The sequence below is a fragment of the Melanotaenia boesemani genome, chromosome 22, assembly GCF_017639745.1.
Source record: "Melanotaenia boesemani isolate fMelBoe1 chromosome 22, fMelBoe1.pri, whole genome shotgun sequence".
In the NCBI taxonomy this organism is placed as follows: domain Eukaryota; kingdom Metazoa; phylum Chordata; class Actinopteri; order Atheriniformes; family Melanotaeniidae; genus Melanotaenia; species Melanotaenia boesemani.
Window position 1 is genome coordinate 17952928 of NC_055703.1, and position 21287 is coordinate 17974214.

General features: G+C 38.5%; 1 protein-coding gene across 5 annotated transcripts; it reads left to right on the top strand.

Moving 5' to 3' along the window:
* The first annotated feature begins 47 nt into the window (after positions 1–47).
* pum2 (pumilio RNA-binding family member 2) lies at positions 48–21086 on the top strand. Of its 5 annotated transcripts, none has more exons than XM_041976123.1 (23): positions 48–176; positions 2018–2381; positions 4005–4073; positions 5769–5874; positions 6889–7076; positions 7196–7368; positions 9578–9872; positions 9952–10045; positions 10209–10316; positions 10486–10631; positions 11049–11169; positions 11338–11478; positions 11598–11891; positions 12105–12332; positions 12903–13170; positions 13287–13416; positions 13530–13664; positions 13767–13904; positions 14227–14352; positions 14643–14714; positions 15618–15739; positions 17109–17301; positions 18569–21086. In XM_041976123.1, exons 2-23 carry the CDS (start codon positions 2031–2033, stop codon positions 18698–18700), a joined length of 3630 nt encoding a protein of 1209 aa, XP_041832057.1. In that variant the 5' UTR covers positions 48–176; positions 2018–2030; the 3' UTR covers positions 18701–21086. The 5 variants fall into 5 exon arrangements, with proteins under 5 accessions (XP_041832057.1, XP_041832058.1, XP_041832060.1 ...); XM_041976124.1 differs by lacking the exon at positions 48–176 and adding an exon at positions 310–364 and having other exon boundaries at positions 13530–13658; XM_041976122.1 differs by lacking the exon at positions 48–176 and adding an exon at positions 311–364.
* Positions 21087–21287: the final 201 nt, after the last annotated feature.

The window sequence follows — 21287 nt, forward strand, 5'->3', positions numbered from 1 at the left end:
TTGGTAATGTCTACGTAGTTCACGCTACTTACAGGGAGGGGGCACTAGCGTAGGCAAACTCTTAGCTCTGACCATCAAGCCTTGCTAAATCACCGCTCTTTCCAAGGAAACAAAACAATATAGAATAGGGTTGACGGTGTGCAACAAGCACAGACCCTCTCTCAACACGACAAGGCGTGAGTATTTTCTCTTATTTGTACATAATAAAAACACAAGCCTTGTAAAGCGACTGCTTTGGAGGCGGTTGCCGTGGCGTGAGCATTTCCCCTTTTGTTTAGCGGTTAAGGCCCCTCTGTTTGGAACTTGAGGGGGGCCATGTTGTTTAGCCGCTGAGTGTTTGGCTGATGTTTTAGCTCACACAACAGTAAGTTGGCAAGAAGCTTTTACGCTAGCTGTCATGGTTTCTTTGGCTTGTTGCACAGGGCAAATTTGATATATCGAGTCGAAAAACAACGTATTTTGTCTGTCTGTGATGCCAATTGGCTCGCTGTGGAAAATCATCCAATTAATAAAATCACTTTGATGTCTAGCTTAACAAACCAATAACAAACACAACAGGCCCGCTGTCGTTAGCATTAGCGGGTTGGCCATGGAGATTGCTAATGTTCACTGTCGTAAGCAACATTTACCACAATGAATACGCTTGTGCTCCTGCTAATACTCGAATTTGTGGGAAATTAAACCAATTTCAGACAGCAAAACTTCTTACTACCATTAACCATTTAAAGCAAATATTTGTGTGAATATCTAATACCCAATGCTGTTAGCTTCAATATTAGCACTGAACTTGCTAACCAGCTTGCTAAAGGTTTGCACTTTGATTTGCCTCAACAAATAGTAGTTATTATCGGATGTAATATAGTCATTTGTCACATTTTTTTCTAACACTTTAAACGAAGTTGTTATTGAGATGAAAGTTACCAGTGTTCAACGACTGCGGTTGTTTGCCGTTTTGGCCATTATTAACGTAATAAATTGTGATATAACGTTAGCTTAGGGGACCAACTAGCATCTTGGCTAACGTTACATCGGTCGTTGGTCATGTTTGCCGTCACCATCCTTAAAAGTGGCTTGTTTTGATAATTATTAGGTCAGGAATTTGTTAGATTTGACTTTACTTGTGGTGCTGTGTTGTAAGACACGGCATATAAATAAACTTGACTTTACTAGCCATGGCTTTGAGTTAGCTGGTCGGGAATTAGTCCTGACCCAGCGCAGATAATTATACTCAATTTAGCGTTTTTATGGACGAATCTTTTGACGAGGCCTACTATACTAGATGAGATGTTGGAAGGGTCCCAGAACAGCTTCTTTCTTCTTTCTTCTGCTATTTAATTTTCATTTCTTTTTGTTAAAGCAAAGGCGGTCACATGTTATAAATGATAGTTTCCATTAACGTAAAACCAGGACACAGCAACCTTTTTGTTTCAACATTTGGTTTTGGAGGTTAAATTAAATGTCTTAAATCATATCAGGTAGATAAACAATGTATTTGATAACATGGAAAACGGCACAAAAGTGTTGTATCCACTTAACAAGATTGTGTACTTACGTCAACATAATGCCAAAAATAGTAGCAAACAGGTCTGCTGAAATGTAAATTTGGCTCCATCTCGAAGTTTTAATTGTCTCTTGCATAATTGCATTTGACAATTGAATTATCTTTTTTTTTTTTTTTTTTTTTCCAAATTTATTTATTTGTTTTGGCATTACCTTGAATAAATTAGTGTTCACGGTAACACTCCTAGAAACTTGTCAAGTTTCCTCTTTTTACTACAGATTTGAGAAAGTTATTATGCTTATTCTTTTTATTTGGCATAAAACAAAAACTAATAAAAGTGACAGTATTGATGTAATGGAGTTTAACTGCCTTTTAAAATCCAGTCAGCTGATTATTGAAAATTTAAAACCTCTGGATAAAAAAGTTTGTGCTGTTAAACCTTGGGGGAGTAAGGGAGTGCAAACTATGGTAATATCTTCCTAATATTAATTATATTTTATGTCATGCTTTGTTTAGGCTTTCCCGTGGAATGAGCGTTCCATGCAGCATCCTAGGTATGAATGACGTGGCCTGGCAGGAGACGAGAGGTGGGATGCTGCATGCAAATGGTGCTCCTGAGTCTGGGGGTGTGCGAGTTCATGCTGGTGGGCCCCTAGCCACAGTTAGGGTAGCTGGGCAGGCTCCAGGAGTACCACATTTACAGGGCATCGATAGAAGTTCCAACCCTACCCCAGGTACGCCGCAGCCTCCACTGAGTGGAAGATCTCAGGATGATGCCACAGTTGGATACTTCTTTCAAAGACAGCCCGGGGAGCAACTTATAGGTTGCACACCCAGCAAACATCGTTGGCCTACTGGTGATTCTAATCATATTGATCAGGTAAAGAACCTCTACGTAGAGGCCAGCTTTTGCAGTGATGTTCAACTTAATACTGAGAGTAATGGTGCATCCCACTTGTCTCAGAATTTCAAGTGGCCGAGAATATGTAGCTTCATTACCAGGTAGTTGGTGTTCCAGTTGCACCAGCTCGGGAAAAATGGACGCCTCAAAAAAAAAGCCAATTTGTGAGCATCTACAAAGCTGTAAAATAACTAGAAAATCGAAAACCTGTTGTAAAAATGTGCCCCACAGGAACTGCAGCCAATTTTGGTGATAAGGATTAATAAACCACACATATTAACGTGATTTTTCATGAACAAACCAGCCTAACGACGTGATTATCAATAACAACAACCTACTACTGTTTACACTAGAAACATAACGAACACAAAATTTATTAGAATTTTAATAAAGACAACGATGGACTACTGGAATCTCTGGGTCCTCTGACACTTTCGAGCTTGTCGCTAAGAAAAATTAGATCACTTCGTCATTTCTGGCAAAAATTCCCCGGATTTTCAAGGATTTTCTGACAACTGGAACACACTATACTGTAAAATGCCAAAATGAAGAAAAAGAAATTGAGAACTTGCTAATATTCAGCATTCAAACCCCACTATATTATTTGTCAGTGGCTTTGTAATTACTTTTTGGTATACTATTGTGTAAAGTTTTTTGTTTAACCACATTATGTGATGAGTAGTATTGTATATGCTTGGTCCATGACTGCTCACATTCGGTCTAATTAATTAATAATGAAATGGCAGTTTTGCATTAAGATAAGGGACCCTCATTCTCAGTGTATACATTATTGAAAGTAGCTTTGATCATTGTAGTGGCACAGTTCTTTAATATCCTGTCTGAGATTATTTTTAAAGCTGCAGTGCTGTGTTTTGGCTTTTAATATCCCCCGCAAACCTACAGGCTTTTTTCTCTTCCTTGATTAGGTTCAGTCTTCTTGCTAACGCCTGGCACAGTTGACCCTCTTCACTTAACCTGCAAAGCATGCAAATTTATCACAAAAGACCTCAGTATGATAATTAAATCTAAACATTGGGCCCAGTGGCCATGAGACAAGAGTGCTGAAGGAGCCATTTGAATATTCTTGTTTTAACTTATTTCTGAATTTGTTTAGCTTGTCCAAGTCAGTTTAATTGATCACCAATGAAGTAAAATCCTTTTATACAAATATTTATTTGAAGTTTGTCCACATTATATGGTTTTAGAGTTTTTTGTTAAATAAGATTCCTACATATGTTGTCAGGGATGGCAAACACTCAGTGGTAATTTAACAATGTACTTTTATATTCAAACTCCCTTGTGTCTGACTTGCACAGTAAATCAAGACTGGATGTTTGGAAAGTTAATAATGGAAAGGAATAATTTATATAATTTGAACTGAGTGATTATTTGAAATATGGTGTGGGTCTTTGACTTATGTTTTATTCTGTAGAAACAAAGTAGAAATACAAAGTGTTGCTGTGAGAATTTACAAAAAAAGTTGAAGCTTTGCCTCCAGTGAATACATTTAGATACATTCTTTGTGTTCTAATGTTTTTTTATTATTTATACTCAGTTCTGTTTTTTGTTCCCCTCCTCCCTCCAATTTTCTACATGTCTTAGGTCCGAGCTGTGGATGAAATGAATTATGAATTTCAAGCTCTTGCTTTGGAGTCACGGGGGATGGGGGAGGTAAGGTGTTAAGATATCTGTACTCATACAGAAACGGATGAGACATAAGATGACAACAATATATGCCTTTATCTTTTTAAACAAGCAAATGCACAAGTATACAAGATGCACAAGAACCTGATTGGTCTTTTCCTATAAACTGGCTTGAAGAGCCTTGTGGCATTATTCATCATCTTCCCCAACTGATACTACTGTCTTATTCTAAAACCTCTTTTACATCAGCCAAGCTCAAAATTCATAGTTGATGGTCACTTGCATATGGATCCATAACAGACATATGGATCTAGAAATGTCATTAGCAAATTCTTGGAAAAAGGTAAATTAAAAAGCATGTTCAAAGTAGCTTTCTGAAATTTACATGTATGTGATGCAGTCTTGTCAGTTTAAGATATATGAAAACACATGTCTTTCTCACTTTCTTGATGGTGAATTAATTATGTTTTTCCCATAAACAAGTGTGTATATTCTTAATTAAAGGCTTCATGGGGGTAGTGTGTTTACAGTTGATACAATGACATGCATTTTACGTTTGCAAACAGATTTAAGTTGTTTGTGATTGGGAGTATGGAGTCTTATTTGAGTACTGAATCAGCTCAGTTAAGAAGTTAAATCCTACAAACATTGCTTTAATTAAAAATCCCCCAAATGTTTTGTAGTTAAAGACCTTAATTTAAAATTATTTTTAATTGTTTTAAGAGCAAGTTACCAGGGAGCATTGGCTTGACCATCAGAAAATAATCTATGGAAGCTTGTTTCTCTTTTGGATTTTGTGTAAAATGAAATTAAAACAAAACTGTACACTAATGCTCCCTGATGGTGTTTGTGTTATACACCATGAAATATAACGGGTGACATAATCTAACATAATGCCAGTGAGATTTTTTGTTTTTAATCTTTGATTAGTTTGATAACGATGGCAAGTGACTTACTGACACCCTACGAGCCTCCACGCAGCCTTAGATCCTCAGACAGGTCTCTTTTGGCTGTTCCGGGGTCGAAACTCAAGACCAAAGGTGACCGAGCTTTTTCTGTCGACTCTGGAATGGCCTGCCTGAGGAGATAAGGCTGGCACCATCAGTATCATCTTTTAAATCACTTCTTAAAACGCACTTTTATCGATTGGCCTTTTTTATAATATTTTATCTATTTAATTTTCATGCTGTACTCTTGTATGTGTCTTGTCATTGTTTTCTTTGCTGTGTGATGTTCAGCACTTTGTAAACTCTGTTTTTAAAAGTGCTATACAAATAAAGATTTATTAGTATTATTAAAAGATTTCCGCTGTAAAAAGTAAGACACTCGGATGTTTGGCATATTGTTTCCATGGAAAAGAGCAAAAACCTGTAGTGAGTAGTGTTTGTAAGTTCATAGTTAAAAACAGCAGAAGAGAATTGATCATGTCCAACTAATAAATCCAGTGCTTTGATGTTGTTGCTACTTAAATGTCATTGGTGGAACTTGTATGTAAAAAATTTTAGCCCAAAGCACACGAGTCGAAATGCGAAGAGGCTTCTCTGATAGTAATTGGTTTGATTACAAGGTGCCCTGAATGAGGAAGCTGCGTATCCAACAGTTTGTGATGAACATCTGTGAAGTTGGAGATCTTGTTGTTTTTTAATGGTTTATTTTTAATGATTTGATGTTAGAATAGCTAAGGAAATGTATGCAAATGTATGTTTGTTTTTTCTGTCTTAGCTGTTGCCAGCAAAAAAGCTCTGGGATTCTGATGAGTTGGCCAAGGATGGAAGGAAAGGAATGCTGCTTGGAGAGGAGTGGAGGGACAATGCATGGGGATCATCTCGTGAGTATTCCTTATATCTTTTTATATATTTTTTCCATTTAAATAATTTGAAACCTTGTTTGTCATACATTGTCTTTATTGCTTTTATTAATCTATACTCTGTGGGGAAATAACCTCCTAAATTATCCCACTAATTTAAAGTCTTTGTAGGTTGTGAGGTTGGCTGTTCTCCAGCTTTCTCAGTCAAAGCTAAGCAGTGCTGCAAAACTGAATTAAATGGATCACAGACTGGCTTGAAACAAAAATGGACCACTTCTTTTAGTAGTCTGATCAAAGCCCAGCCTATGAATGAATATAAATGCTGTAGCATAACTCTGAGTGATTAACTCCAGATGCACCAACAATATTACAGATCCAAAGCTGCTAGCTAATGAACAGGGTGTAACAAATGATTAGTGCCATAGGTTTACTTATTTATTTAACCAAGGGGCTCACTTACATTTTATACCATCTAAATGTTGAATAAATTATTCCATAAATGCACAGAAGCTGTGTGTTTTGTTAAGTTTGTACTGGCGACTTGCATAAAAACACATATTATGACAGACTACAAAAATCTTGAATTTTTGTAGGGTTCACCTCCCTTAAAGCGGTAGTGCACCCTAAAATGTGTTTTTTGAGTTGTAAACAGCATAGTTTAATTGCGATGAAAACCACCTATACTGTTAGAATTTGCATTTTTTTAAATGTCTTTAAAAATCGGGACATTGTAGGTAAAAAGAAAATTGCTCGAAACACCCCTTATAGGGTAAAACCAGGCTATGTTTTTCATGATGTAGTGTTACATTTTGTGCTCCTGTCACGAGAAAAAAAAAAATAGAAAAAGCAGGTCCTCACCTGGAAGGCTTAGAAACTGCACCCACCACCGCAAATGTATGGATGTGAACTTATCTGATGTAGATTCACTAGTTTTCAGACTTCGAGACTTTTACGGAGCTTTTAAGAAAATATTACGGAAAAATTCGGTGTGTATTTACACTTTAACTCTGTGTTTGATTATGAACTTTCATTCAGATCATTCAGTGTCTCAGCCAATCATGGTGCAGCGGCGGCCAGGCCAGGGTTTCCATGGGAATGGTGATGCCAATTCTGTGCTTTCACCTCGTTCAGAAGGTGGTGGCTTGGGGGTGAGCATGGTCGAATATGTTCTGAGCTCCTCACCTGGTGACAAGATGGAGGGCCGCTACAGGAATGGGGGCTATGTATGTCAACACTCCTTAACTCTTGTCACTTGTAACTACAAATGTGGGTTTGTCTGTCTAATTCAAGCTTTATTCTCAAGTTTAATTAAATATACTTTTTTTTTTTTAAATAATTACAGGGTGGAGGAGATACTGACCAAGATGGGAGAGAGAAAAGTGATGCCCAAGAGAAAGTGTCCCCTTTTGAAGAGGATAAGAACCCAGATATTATAGTGGGAGAGGAAAATGATCCTGCTAAAGCCAATGCAAGAGGTCTGCTAAATGGCATGGATAGAGACTGCAAAGACTTCAAGTAGGTTTTCCTTTCACAGAAATTAAAATAATTTTTTTTCTTTTTATAATAGGGATGTGAATTAAAGCAATAATGTGGTAACTGCAAGCAAATGTAGGGTTCCTATTCCACAGACATTTTAGTTGATGGCAGAAATGCACCAGTGCATTGTTTTTTATACTGATGACCCACAAGAAATTGTTGTATACTCTTTAAATGAGTGATTGAAGATATCACCAGGGTACAGCCAGCCTTCAGCAGACTACTGTTGTACCTGCATGCAGAAAGATATGTAAACTTCCAGCAAACTAGTCACTGGATTTTGAAATTTAATGACTTATTATAATTTTACAACACTTAATCATTATGTTGTGTCACTAATAATCCCTTAAAATTAAACCTCCAACCATAATGGTGTATTTACTGAAGCCCAGCTTATAGTTAATGGGTTGCATTTCCTGCTTGAACCAAAATCAGAGACGGTAAAAAATTCACATTAATTGGTTCTTTATTTCCTTTTGTGGGACATTAACCATAGTGTGCAACATTTAGTGAAGTTGTTTTGTGACTTGAGCCAATATAGGCACTTCAGGACTTATTGTCAGTGATCTAACTGCCTTAATCAACATGTATTTGCTGTGACCTTGTGCCGATTAAATTTCCAGTTATCGGACTCAGAGATCCTACAAGGCCTCATGCAATGGCTTTGTATGAGGGATAAATAAGACCAGTAACTGCACACTTATATAAACCATAACAGAATTTTAAAATGATTTAATCTTGATGCATTTTTAACAGATTACATAAATCTTTGATAAACCGCACAATAGGGCTGCACAATATCAGGAAAATGCAATATGCGGTAACACTGTTGAAAGTTGCTATGACGATATGACCGGTGATAAATAAAATGCACAAATAAAATAAAACACATAACTCTGAGCGCTTTACATTACCTGTCACATTCACACACTCATACCCCGATAGACACATCGAGAGGTAATGGGGTTGGTTAAGGAAGCCTGGAATCGATCCACCAACCTTCCGACTGCTTCCTCCTGAGCCACGGCCATCCCTTTAGTAACTTCTTCTCAATAAAAATAATTTGGTCAGCAACACAGATCATGTACTATGGTGTCCTTCAGCCTAAAGACTAAAAATAAAATAGAAAATTGGCAGCCTTTGCAAAAGTTTGAAGGTGTTTACCAGCTTTTGATAAAATATAAAGGAGATTCATTTTATATTCCAGTATGGATTGTCAAAAGCAATTTGTCAGATGAAGCAGAGTTTGACATTAATGGAACAATGACTAATATGAACAACAGAATAATTTTGATAACACCAGATAAGAAGCCCTCATCAGTAACGGTGGACCACTATTTAATATCATCAGCCCAGATATCCATAGCACTGTCCTTGTCGGCAGATACAAGATAATTAGAACTCGCAATAAAGTTGGCGCTGTAACACACAAAACGGCGACTGGTTTCATCCATAGATCCTTGTAGTTGTACTGTAGGTGGCAGCGGAGATTAAATGTGTCCCCTGGTGTTTGGCACAAGTTTTCAACATGTCATGTCAGTACATGTGTTTGTTGTGTGTCATCTCTTTTCGGAGCTTGAAATGGCCTACGTGCTGTTCTGTTTAGCCACAAGTTCCTCTGCATCCACATTTTCCTTGCTCCTTTCGTTACCCTGCACCATCAAAATGCTTACTCCTTGGGCTCTGGTGCTGCAGCTGTTAACATCTACATGGAGCATCCAGGACAGTAACGGTCTATTTGATTCACCACTGACGCACACAGAGCATGAATGTTCAGCAGCGTTTGAAACTGTCATATCACTTCCTTAAAATATGCAAATAGGGTCTACTATTTATCGCAGTTTAGGCAGTTGTTGCAATATGTATATGTGTTGCAAAGGCTAGTATCACGATGAAATTAAATTTTCTATCTGTTGTGCAGCCTTACAACAGTGATGCAAATAAAATTATTGATGGGACTGCTTCACATGGTGATTTTCATGTGTGACTGAGTGTTGTAACATTTTCTTCTGCTTGTAGGTACCAGCAGGTACCTTCCGTCTGATATTTAGGGAAATTTTAGTAATAATTAAACATTGTGAAAATATCTAACTGTGAAGGCTGAGATATTCCTAGATTATCTGAGACAAAGGTCTATCTAAATGTAGCACACAGTACATACTAATACCAAACTATTTCACTTCTGCAGTCCAACCCCCGGAAGCCGTCAAGCCTCTCCCACTGAGGCTGTGGAAAGGATGGGCCCCAGTCAGGCAGGTTTGGAGATGATGGGACAGCATCACCCCCATCTCCTCCAGCAACAGAACCCTGCCCAAAACAAGGTTCCAACTGAGGACTTCCAGAACCAGGAAGCACAGAACCTGGGTGGTATGGAGCAGCCAACTGGTGTGGAGTCGTTACAGTTTGACTATGCTGGGAACCAAATTCAGGTGGACTCCTCAGGAACTCCTGTAGGATTGTTTGACTACAGCTCTCAGCAGCAGGTCTGTTGCAGCATGAACTATGTTTATGATAAGATCTAAATTTGAGTGTGCTCAACAGATTACAATCTTGTTTTTTCAGTTGTTCCAGAGATCTAATACCCTGACCGTTCAACAGCTCACTGCAGCTCAGCAACAACAATATGCCCTGGCTGCAGCTCAGCAGCAGCATCTCGGTAAGACGGGCTACTTGCCCCTGTCACTGTGTGGTACATGTAATAAAATGTTGTATCATGTAATAAAATTTAAATACTAGTTTGTTTGTTTTTTTGTTTTTTGTTTTTTTTTTTAAAGATGAAAATATAATATAAATGAAAATTATTGTTCCTTATTATCCAGCTGGCCTTGCGCCTGCATTTGTTCCAAACCCTTACATCATTAATGCTGCCCCCCCTGGAGCTGATCCTTACACTGCCGCTGGGTTGGCAGCAGCAGCAACGCTTGCAGGTGATCATAAAGCACATGTTCATCTGCCTTTTATTTCTTTAATTTTACACTTTTATTAAAATCCAGAATTTTCATGTATGATGCTCTTGTGCCAGGTTCCTATTATTAAAAAAAAGTTCCTTTTCATCTGACATATTGTTTGTTTTTAATTTCATAATTTGCTTTTTAGGCCCCACAGTTGTTCCACCACAGTATTACGGTGTTCCTTGGGGTGTATACCCAGCCAATCTTTTCCAGCAACAGGCTGCATCTACTGCCAATCATTCAGCTAATCAGCAAGCATCCAATCAGGGACCAGGGCCAGGACAGCCACAGGTAACAGTCATTTATACATGCTATCCTTGACGTTTCTTTTAAATATTGTAAAGGTTTTAGATATACTTCCTTTTCACAAAAATGTTGGACACAAGGATGTCTTTTTTTTTTTAGTGAGCTTTAACATCAGTGACTTGTGCTTGTATGAAGATAACAGTTCTTTGTACAAAATGTTCAGCTTGTCAAAAAGTACCTAATAATACTTCATCTTCAATTATAGAAACTGTTTGTTAAGCCCACAGTTTAAAAGCCTTGCTTCATATTTTTTTCCGAGTCAATAAATCAACAAAACCTTTAACTGTTTTTCGTTTAGTCTCACAAACTAAACATGCAATTTTAAAAGAGTTGCAGATGTCGCTGTAGTTTTTAGCTGTTTAAGTGTCACATCATCTTTACCTTTTTCTTTTTCTCCTCCAGGTAATGCGCACAGGAACCAGCCAGCGGCCTCTCACACCTGGGCAAGGCCAACAGAGTCAGCAGGAATCTTTAGCAGCTGCAGCTGCTGCAAACCCTGCACTAGCTTACACAGGAATGCCTGGTGTGTAGATGACTTCCTATCATCATGCCACAGTTTAGCCCTAGACATTAACAACTAAATGCATATTGTTTTGTTTGATTTTAGTTTGGCACAGTCTGGTGGTTACTGCACTTAAAATATCACCAGAAAGCTGGTTAAGTAACATTTACTCTTTGGTGTTCTGCTTAGGTTATCAGGTGTTGGCTCCTGCTGCCTACTATGATCAGACTGGAGCTTTGGTGATGGGCCCAGGTGCCCGAACTGGACTAGGTGGACCTGTTCGTCTTGTCCAGACCCCTCTCCTCATAAACCCTGCAGCAGCACAGGCTGGTAAGAACTAGTCCAGATCAATTACATATGAGATTACAGATGCTAGATTTAGATACCAGTATTAAACAGTTACTATTGTTATCATATTAAATCTTACACACTAATCTCTCCACTTACAGCAGCAGTGTCTGCATCTGGTTCCGGTAACATGTCGGGGCCTCCAGCCAATGGACTATACCGCTCCATGCCTCAACCTCAACCTCAGCCACAGCAGCAGGCTCCTCCACCCAGCAGCGGCCTGTCTTCAAGCTCCTTCTATGGCTCTGGATCTGTCCCGAACACCTCTCAGAGCAGTTCTCTTTTCTCACACAACTCTGCTGCTCCACCTCCAAGTTCCTCCTTGGGCTTTAGCAGTACAGGCGGCTCTCTCGGTGTGGGCCTGGGCTCTGCTCTTGGAGGTTTCGGCTCTTCAGGTCAGTGGCTGAACTACAAGCTCCAGGATATGCATGGTTATCTGGAATACCAGTTGGATTCTACCCCTGGCAATGATTGAAAGCAGTTTCCAGTTATCTTGCATGTCCTTGCTTTATTTAACTTTTTAATTGAGTGCACAATTTGACATTTCTATTTCATGCTGGGTAAAAGCCTGTTCTCTTAAACCTGTTTTTCCATAATTCCTGTTGCAGTGTCCAGTTCCACTAGTAGCGGTGTGTCTCGCAGAGACTCGCTGTTGGCAAGTTCTGACCTATACAAAAGAGGTGGCAGCAGTTTAACACCCATTGGCCAGCCGTTTTACAACAGCCTGGGTTACTCCTCTTCACCCAGCCCCATTGGCCTGACACCAGGCCACTCCCCACTCACTCCTCCACCTTCTCTGCCCTCTTCTCATGGATCTTCTTCCAGCCTTCACCTTGGTAAGCCTAAAAATCATTAAAGATTATTATTATTTATTTTTTGTTAAATAGTTGATTGTGGTTTATTGCCCTTAAATTAGTTAACCATATTTATATTTGCATACTTTTTTCCTTTTTAAAGAAGAATCTGTGTATGCACCTTTACAACTTAACCCACCATTTCTTTTTTTTATATATATCTATATATATTTTTATTTATTTTCGGAAAAAACAGAGGCCCACCCCTTTTCCAGGAAGGAAAGCAGTGGTCACCAGATCTTTTCAATTTGTTCAGTTCTGTCCTTGATAAAGTATCTGATCCTTTCCAAATGGCTGTCTGTCAACTCCATTAGCCATCTTTTCATTGTGCACACCTCTTTCCCTTTCCAACACACACACAGAATCAGCTTCTTAGCTGTATAGTTCTATAGTTGTATAGAATAGTTCTAAGGTCTAGCCAGCTAATGTAATGAGATATTGATTAAAAAATGTAACTACATTTGATGGAGATACAGGCTCTTTATCCATCACCATTAACAAAAGAAAAAAGCTGGTGATTTTCTCAAAGTGATCATCTTTGTGTAATCTTAGGTGGCCTGACAAATGGCAGCGGGCGCTACATTTCTGCTGCTCCTGGAGCTGAGGCCAAATACCGCAGCACTGGTGGAACATCCAGTCTATTCAATTCCAGCAGCCAGCTGTTTCCACCATCTCGGCCCCGCTACAGTCGCTCTGATGTCATGCCTTCTGGGCGCAGCCGTCTGCTTGAAGACTTTAGGAACAACCGTTTCCCCAACCTCCAGCTCCGTGACCTTCCTGGACACATGGTGGAGTTCTCCCAAGACCAGCATGGATCCAGGTAACATGGATCTTCTTTCTGTCTGGAATTCCAAATTTTAATCGGATTTCTGTAACTTAACATTTTAGAAATATGTTGAAAAGCTCCTTCATTCCTTTGGTATCGTTTCCATCTAGATTTATTCAGCAGAAGCTAGAGAGAGCCACTCCTGCTGAGAGGCAGATGGTGTTTGGAGAGATTCTGCAAGCAGCATATCAACTGATGACTGATGTGTTTGGGAATTACGTCATCCAGAAGTTCTTTGAGGTTCAAGCCGTTGATCTTTGTGTTACTTCTGTCACTACACAATATTAACTGCAGTGGAAACCTTTGCTTTTCTATAGCATATGTAGAAGTCATTTTTCTTTCATATCATGCAGTTTGGAAGCGCAGACCAGAAACTGGCTTTGGCAACACGTATTCGTGGGCATGTCCTTCCTCTGGCTTTACAGATGTATGGTTGCAGGGTCATTCAAAAAGCTTTGGAGTCCATTTCCTCAGACCAGCAGGTAATTGTAAGTGATATTTCACTTCTTTTTAACAGTTTATGCCCTTTTATCAATCAATCATTTTCAAAACTTCAGTTTAAACACTTGATGTTTTTTTATTTTCTGTAGGGTGACATCGTACGGGAGTTGGATGGCCATGTGTTGAAGTGTGTGAAGGACCAGAATGGGAACCATGTAGTGCAGAAGTGCATTGAATGTGTCCAGCCTCAGGCCCTGCAGTTCATTATTGATGCTTTCCAAGGACAGGTATAATAATGAATTATTGTTGTTGTTGTTAGGCCACTGTAGACCATGAAATGCTATTTTATTAATTGATCACTGCATTGTTTATATAAAAAACTGAATCCTTTATGGAACAAAATTTCCTTTTTTTTATGTCATGACTGAGTTTAAATTCAGATAAAGTGTTTACTTAAACTGTATTTTAAAGGGTATATTTGATTGCTATTGCTATGTTAGTGACGAAAGAGATTTGGATTTCTTTTTAATGCAGCATTATTGTAGTTATTGTGTGATATTTATAAAACTCATTTTGTTGATACGTTCTTGTTTTTACTTCATTTTCTAGGTGTTTGTGCTTTCCACACATCCCTACGGATGCAGAGTTATTCAAAGGATTTTGGAGCACTGCACTCAGGAGCAAACTCTGCCCATCCTGGACGAACTGCACCAGCACTCTGAACAACTGGGCCAGGTGAGCACATCTGTTACCAGTATGTCCCAGTTCAAAACCCAACCTGAGCTGCAGTTGTAACTTTTTTTTTATCTGCTAGATACAACTGGTCATTGTTCAGATGAGTCTTGTGTATTTGCATGTCCCCTTCGTGTTTGAGCATTTCATATATTTTAGCCTCATTGTTCTGTGTATTTGTGGTTTGCTAAGTGTAAAGTGAAAGGATGAATGTAACTGTGCTGTTAGCTGTCATTACATCTGACATGTGATTACTTAAACATCCACCCTGCCCCCTCACTTATTTCATCTAGAAATATCAAGGCGTATCATTGGAGATGACACCCAAAACATATTATACAGTGTCCCGTGATGCACTGTTCAAGGTCAGAGCAATTTGCCTCTCTCTCGCGGATGTCCCCCGTCTTCCCCTACTGTTTCCCCTTTTCATCTCTTCCTTGTAAAGAGTTTAACTTTAACATTTAGTTGTTCAATTCCCAACTTCTATAGACCTCTCCTAACCCTCTGAGCCGCCTTTTTTCTTGCCTTTCCCCCTTCTCATGCTAAATGCTACACAGGATTCACAAGGCTTCTGTCTGTTCCTTCGGGTTTTTTTATTTTGTTGTTTTGTTTTTGTTTTTTTTGCCTACAGTATTTTCTGATCAATCTGTTTTTCTCCCTTCATCTTAATTTTATTTGAATTAAATTGATTTAGTTTTCTGAGAAACTGAATCTCTCAAAACTTTTCACTTTACTTTAAAGTCCAATAAGCACTATGCAGGTGTTGTTAAACAGATTGACAGGAAATTAATTTAAAGGCAAATACTTGGAAATTAAAGGTGGAGATCACATTACCTACCCAACAAATTACTGCTTTTAACAAGACTGACAATTGAGTGGTGTCATTTGTTGCTTGGTCAGGTGAGTTTTTGTCTCCATCTTTCCACACTAAAATCATGCCCATAACTGTCTATCACCCATTTCTGAAGGGGCAAAGATGCTGTTGGTTGTATTGTCTGGTCAACCCCACTCCAAACCAGCAGCATCTGTTTTGTCTGACCTTCCGCAGTGATGACGTGAAGGGTATTTGCAATACTGCAAACGGGGGTGTCACTCATTCGTCAGCCTGTCATTGTAGAGATGCATGATTATCTCACACCACTTGAGACCAATGGTGAAAAATACTGCATGAATATGAATCAAATCAGATGTTATAACAATTAATTTTTTTATTAATATTTTTTTGTAACTGCATTTCCTTGCGTTCACACCTTTACTGCCTCCTGCAGGATCAGTATGGTAACTACGTCATTCAGCATGTCTTGGAACACGGCAGACCAGAGGATAAGAGCAAGATTGTTGCAGAGGTTCGTGGAAAGGTTCTTCTTCTGAGCCAACATAAATTTGCAAGGTAGGTGGTGTTTATGTGCTGGCACATTTTTATGATTGCAGATTATGAAGCCCTTCAGGGCAATCCTTTGAAACCATTATATGAAAAAAAAGTATCATGGCAACATCAGGATATGCTGTTTCAAACTAGAGTCGTCCCCATAATACTGGCTGTGTTTACATACCCAACAATATTCAGATTATGGTGTTTACATGAGCTGATCATTGATTTAGGTTTTTTTTCCATTAATATTCCTGTTTACATGTAATAGGGCAGTCTTATTATTGGTTTCAGCACACATGATGTCATATGACGAGCCACATTCAGAGCATTATTTATATCCATGCCTCTCCAAATATGGAATATTACTCAGGTTTCTCTGTCTCCCCAGAACTCAGTTGTCTTTTCCTGCAGCCATCCTGTTTTGCAGTGGCTGGTAGAGGATCTGTGATGTAACTGGAGCAAACACTGTGAAGCAGTTCTGTGTTATTGAATGCTTCAAAATCTCTAGAAGGATGCAGTATTATGGTTAAGCTTCGCATATGTCCTAAATTATGCAATTAAGCTTGAATACTCATAGTTTAATTATTGTTGAGCAAAATTCCGGTAGTCATAATAGGAAAATGCTCTTTCCACTGCTGTCTCTTTAGTCACTGTAAGGTCTTCATCCACTTAGCATCAGATTGTTGCAGTGATGGAAGACTTGAACAATTCACTTTGCATTTTATATAGACTTTTTATATAGATTTTGTTCTGGACAGTTTTTGTTCTTACCTCTAAAGCTGGTTTTGCACTATCACCTTTGCTGTTGTAGCACTGAAATCTCCCCACTGTGGGACAAATAAGGGATTATTTTATCTTTTAAAGTGACTTTAACTTCCAGATTTTGTCATTCTCAAGAGACCTAATGAAAAGTGAGGACAACTGAGACTACAATTAGGAATTTGTTTTTTTGTGTTTGCATATGTACTTTAAACATGTCCCACCTGCAGTGAAGTTGTAAAATTGTGCTTTGGCACATAAATTCTGCATTTGTATTATAGCAAAGATGTCTGACTCCGGTCTTCAACTCGTGCAGTCCTGCAGTGTTTTTTTGTTTTTCTTTTTGTTTTTTTTTTACAACTCAACAGTCTGTTTTCTACTAGACTGTATGGTAAATTTGACCAGAAACACAAAGTAAGCACTATAGTTCATTGTGCTGCATGTCATCATTTAGTCATATGCTATGTCAGTGCTGTGCATAGAAATGCATTTTAAAACCAAACACAGGGTTTTAAGTTTCTTGGAGAAGACAGTAGGATTAATATATGAGCTCCCCTGACTGTCCAACTCTTAAAATTATTTAGGTCATTTGTGAATTTGTGAGTAACAGTAAGTTGCTTTTTCTCAGTAATGTTGTGGAGAAGTGTGTGATCCACTCCTCGCGTGCAGAGAGAGCTCTGCTGATAGACGAAGTGTGCTGCCAGAAAGATGGACCCCATAGCGCCTTGTACACCATGATGAAGGACCAGTATGCCAACTATGTTGTCCAAAGGATGATTGACATGGCAGAACCTGCTCAGCGTAAAATCATCATGCACAAGGTAAGCAGAGAAATGACATGGACAGAGATGGCAGGTTAGTGAATGTTTTCACACTCTGCTTCAAGACTGCTTCAGGCCCTGCTAAATAACACGTAGGTGTTGAAGTCATGGCCTATGCTAGATTATATCTTAAAGCATCCTAGCAAGGATGGGGGTTTTGAATATATTTATTGGTTCAGGATTGTGCCCTACAAGCTTAAAAATCCTGCAGGTTTTTTTTTTTTTTTTTCCTTTTCCTTTTCCAAGTCTTTTCTAATGACGTTCCTTCTTGGCTCTTTTTCCCCAAGAGCCAAGAACCAAGCTGTTTACTGTTTTTGTGTGTGTTGTCATGGCAGTGTGACCAGGGAACGTACCCAATGTACCAGGTTCTTCAGTGTGTGTGCAGCTGTCTGTGACCAGTCTCCACCACCCTTGTATTACTTTTAGTTTTAGTGTGTATACATTCCTTATATTTCACAAAAGGGATTACGTAGATTTGTAAAGTGTAATAACACTGAAATTTACCTCAGGGATAAAGTATTCTTGAGTTGCGCTGTACATAAAATTTTCTACATTCCTGTAATTGTTAAATTAAAATTGATTGATTACAAAAATCTATCATTTATAATAGAAATTAGACCATAGGAAGGTGATAAATGTTTCAGCTGATGTCATTTGCACAGATTATAGCTTGTACATATCCAAATGCTCAGATTGATCTTTATTTTACTGCATCTTACTTACACAGTGTTCTATAACAATTAGCTAAATCTATTTATTCGATTTTTATTTATTTAATTATTAAGAAAGTCATCAAGTAAGTTTGATGTCCAGTCATTTGTACAAAGGATCAAGTGACTAAAAAAGCTTATTATATCAAGGACTGCAGTAAAACTAATACTGATGACTTCGTGGTCAGTCACAGGATTTTGTGTCACCAGTCTCTTTCCCTGCAGCCTCGGCTCTGAGTTCTTTCTAGATCACAACCTCTCACTACCTCTTCTGCTCCAACAGTTCCCTCTTTCTCTCCTTTTTTTTTTTTCCTGTTTTTTTTTTTTTTTTTTTTTTTTTTTATAATTTATAATTGTATTGGTCTTAGTGCAGTAATAGATGTCTAGATGTTGTTAATCAGTATAAAAGTCAAAAATCCCCTCTCCGTTTGCATTCCCTGTTTTTGGAAATTATTACTATTCATAAATGTTTTCGCATCATGTTTTTTTTTTTGTTTGTTTTTTTTTTCCTTGTCATGTTTAAATTGGCTCATGGTGGGTTTGTTCTTCTTTCTCAGATCCGGCCTCACATTGCCACTTTGCGCAAGTACACATATGGGAAGCACATTCTGGCCAAACTAGAGAAGTACTACATGAAGAGTGGCTCAGAACTGGGTCCCATCGGTGGCCCCACAAACGGGCTCATGTAGTCAAGTTAAAACCTGGGTCCCCTAAAGAAGCGGAGGCGTAAGAACCCCAAACCCCCTGTTCTGTGAGAGATGCTCCTTTAACCATAGGGGTTAGCCTTTGACACCCTGTCATCCCTTTTTACTTTGTGTTTTTTTTCTGGAGGGAGGGAGGGGTGAATTACCAAAAAAGGAAAAAGAAAAAAAAAAGACAACTTTACCTAAGAACGCTGTGACAACTGATCCCTGCCACTCTGCCAACCCTGGTACAGGTACCGAGCGTGGCCCCCAGGGGACGCGCAGTCAGCAGGCTGTTTGTTTGTTTTTTCCCCTGGGTAAAGCACAAGCCCATTGTTAATTATGTAATCGATGTATTTGACTGGTTTTCATATTGTACATTTAGTTTTTTACCTTGTAAATTCTCTGTAGAAAAATATCTTCTAACACATTTGCTGAAATTTACAATTCTTACAATTAACACCAGCAAGTGACTTTATAAAAGCTAAACTGAGTGATCCTTTAAATCACAATTCCATTTGCTTTTCTAACCAGACTTACTATGTCAGCTGTTCTAATGAAGTCTAGGCAATTGAATATTTGTAAATCCCATGCAGCGTAGAAGTTTTCTCATGCCAAAGCAGCTGATGGATTCATTTTCAAATGGCACTGCATAGTATGGATGGGTGTATAAAACCCTTTGTTGTCCACAGGCGAGCACTATGTGCCACAGTCACCCAGAGATCTTCAAGACCGTGTTTCTAGCTTGGTGCTTTAGTCTAGGGTAGTGTTCCAGTCGTGTTTTTTTTTTTTTTTTTTTCCCCCCCTCTCTTTCCAGACTTGATGGGGGTGTGTTTACTCCAGCAGCTCACAGTCTGCCTCGTGTTTTGGTACTATCACAGACCAGCAAACCTGAGCTGCTGCATTCATTTAACCCCATTTCGAGCCATTCTGCTTTCTCATCCAGGTGATCACTCGGGGTTTATGCAAGAAGGAACGCTGCCATTGACAGAAGCAGAGCATGATGTTTGGCTCTACAGCGGTTGTGTAACCTGGTTCAATCTTAACACAAAATGACCATAGTGCGAGGGGTTGGGGAGTGCTTTTTGCGGGGATAGGGGGGTAGGAGTAGGGTATGCGTAAGCATGCTGTGACAGGTTTTAATCCTTGAAATGATTTTTTTTCTTTATCATGTTTTGTGTAACATCTGTCTTGTAGTTTGAAATGAACACTGCCCTAGAAAACGGTATCTTTATGTACTGAATAATCTCTTGCGTAGAAGTAGTTTAGCCACGTATAGCATCTTTATGTATGAGTAAAATTGTTGCTTTTGGGTAGGGGGGCTTGGAGCTATGATGGTACCCCCACCGCCTGAATGTTGGAGCAGTGTAAAAGATAAAATGTGGTGAAGTGGTGTTTTGTAAATCTGAGGTGAGATGATCTAGAAGTAGTGGGATGGTCTGAAGAAAGGGATGATGAAAGAACCTTGTTTTTTTTAATGGTTCTGGGTTTTTTTTTTTGTTTTTGTTTTTAAAATTTTTTGCTTTTTCATTTTGGTCGGGTATGCAAGTGCAGCGGTGGAGGTCGGTGGGGCCATCAAGCTAAACAATTCATCTGTAATGCTCGTAGTGATGGCTTCTTTGCTTCATATGAATTGTAGATTACATGTAGTATATGTGCAGTTAATAAGTGTAAGATTATTAGTTGAAAATATGTCTAGTCGTGGTGTTTGACAGGCCTTGCTATAAATTTGTAGTGACGCTTTTAATTCGTCTGTACAGTTGTACATTTGTAAACGTTGATGCTGTAAATGGGATGTCTTTTACACTTTTTTGGGGGGAGAAAAAGGCAAAAATGTGCATTTAGATGTGTGTATATTCATCACTCCTTTCCCCTTGAATATAATGTATACAGTTTTATTTGATCAAGTGTTATTTTAAAGAAAAAATCTATGGCTTCACAATCTGGCATGGTATTTGTTTTTAATCTGTTAAGGAAAGGCCAGCCTCTATTTGTACTGAAGCTGTAACATCCACTGTTAATAGTCTCTTCTGATGTGTGACAGTTTAAAAAAAAAAAAAAAGATGAAGAAAAAAAAAAAAAAAACAAGTCTACTAAAATCGAGGCTGCATTTAGTCCTCTCTGCTACCATGGAAGCTCCACAGGATATGATATGAATTATTTTTGTACAGAAGAGTGCTGTATTTTGGAACAGCTACTACCTTGTAAGCAAAACAATGTAAAATATTGTCAATTATATAAATATGAACATATGAGTTTTGTCACACTGTCAAAGTCATGTACATTTTCAGGTGGCCTTATGTACATTTCCAGATGTTAGATGAAGAAAACAAACTCATTTTTTGGAAGCAGAATTGTGACTATGTATGATTAAACTGTTCTTCTAACATTTCAACTGCATGTTGTAGTTTTTTTCACATTAGGTGTAGCTGTCAGTTCAAATGTTTAATGTTTTACAAGGTAACTGTTGTAGCTTCTCTGGCTTTCATGATTGATGGACTTCAATCATGGAAAGACATGTTGACAGTTCAGCATAAATGCAAGGAGCCTTCTTATGGACCATATTTTTCTATTTCTATCAAATTTTAAACTG

Coding starts and splice junctions, on each gene's coding strand:
- pum2 (XM_041976123.1), top strand. CDS start 2,031: ATGAGCGTTCCATGCAGCATCCTAGGTATGAATGACGTGGCCTGGCAG. Junction 2,382..4,004: donor ATTCTAATCATATTGATCAG/GTAAAGAACCTC, acceptor TACATGTCTTAG/GTCCGAGCTGTGGATGAAAT. Junction 13,905..14,226: donor TTGATGCTTTCCAAGGACAG/GTATAATAATGA, acceptor TTCATTTTCTAG/GTGTTTGTGCTTTCCACACA.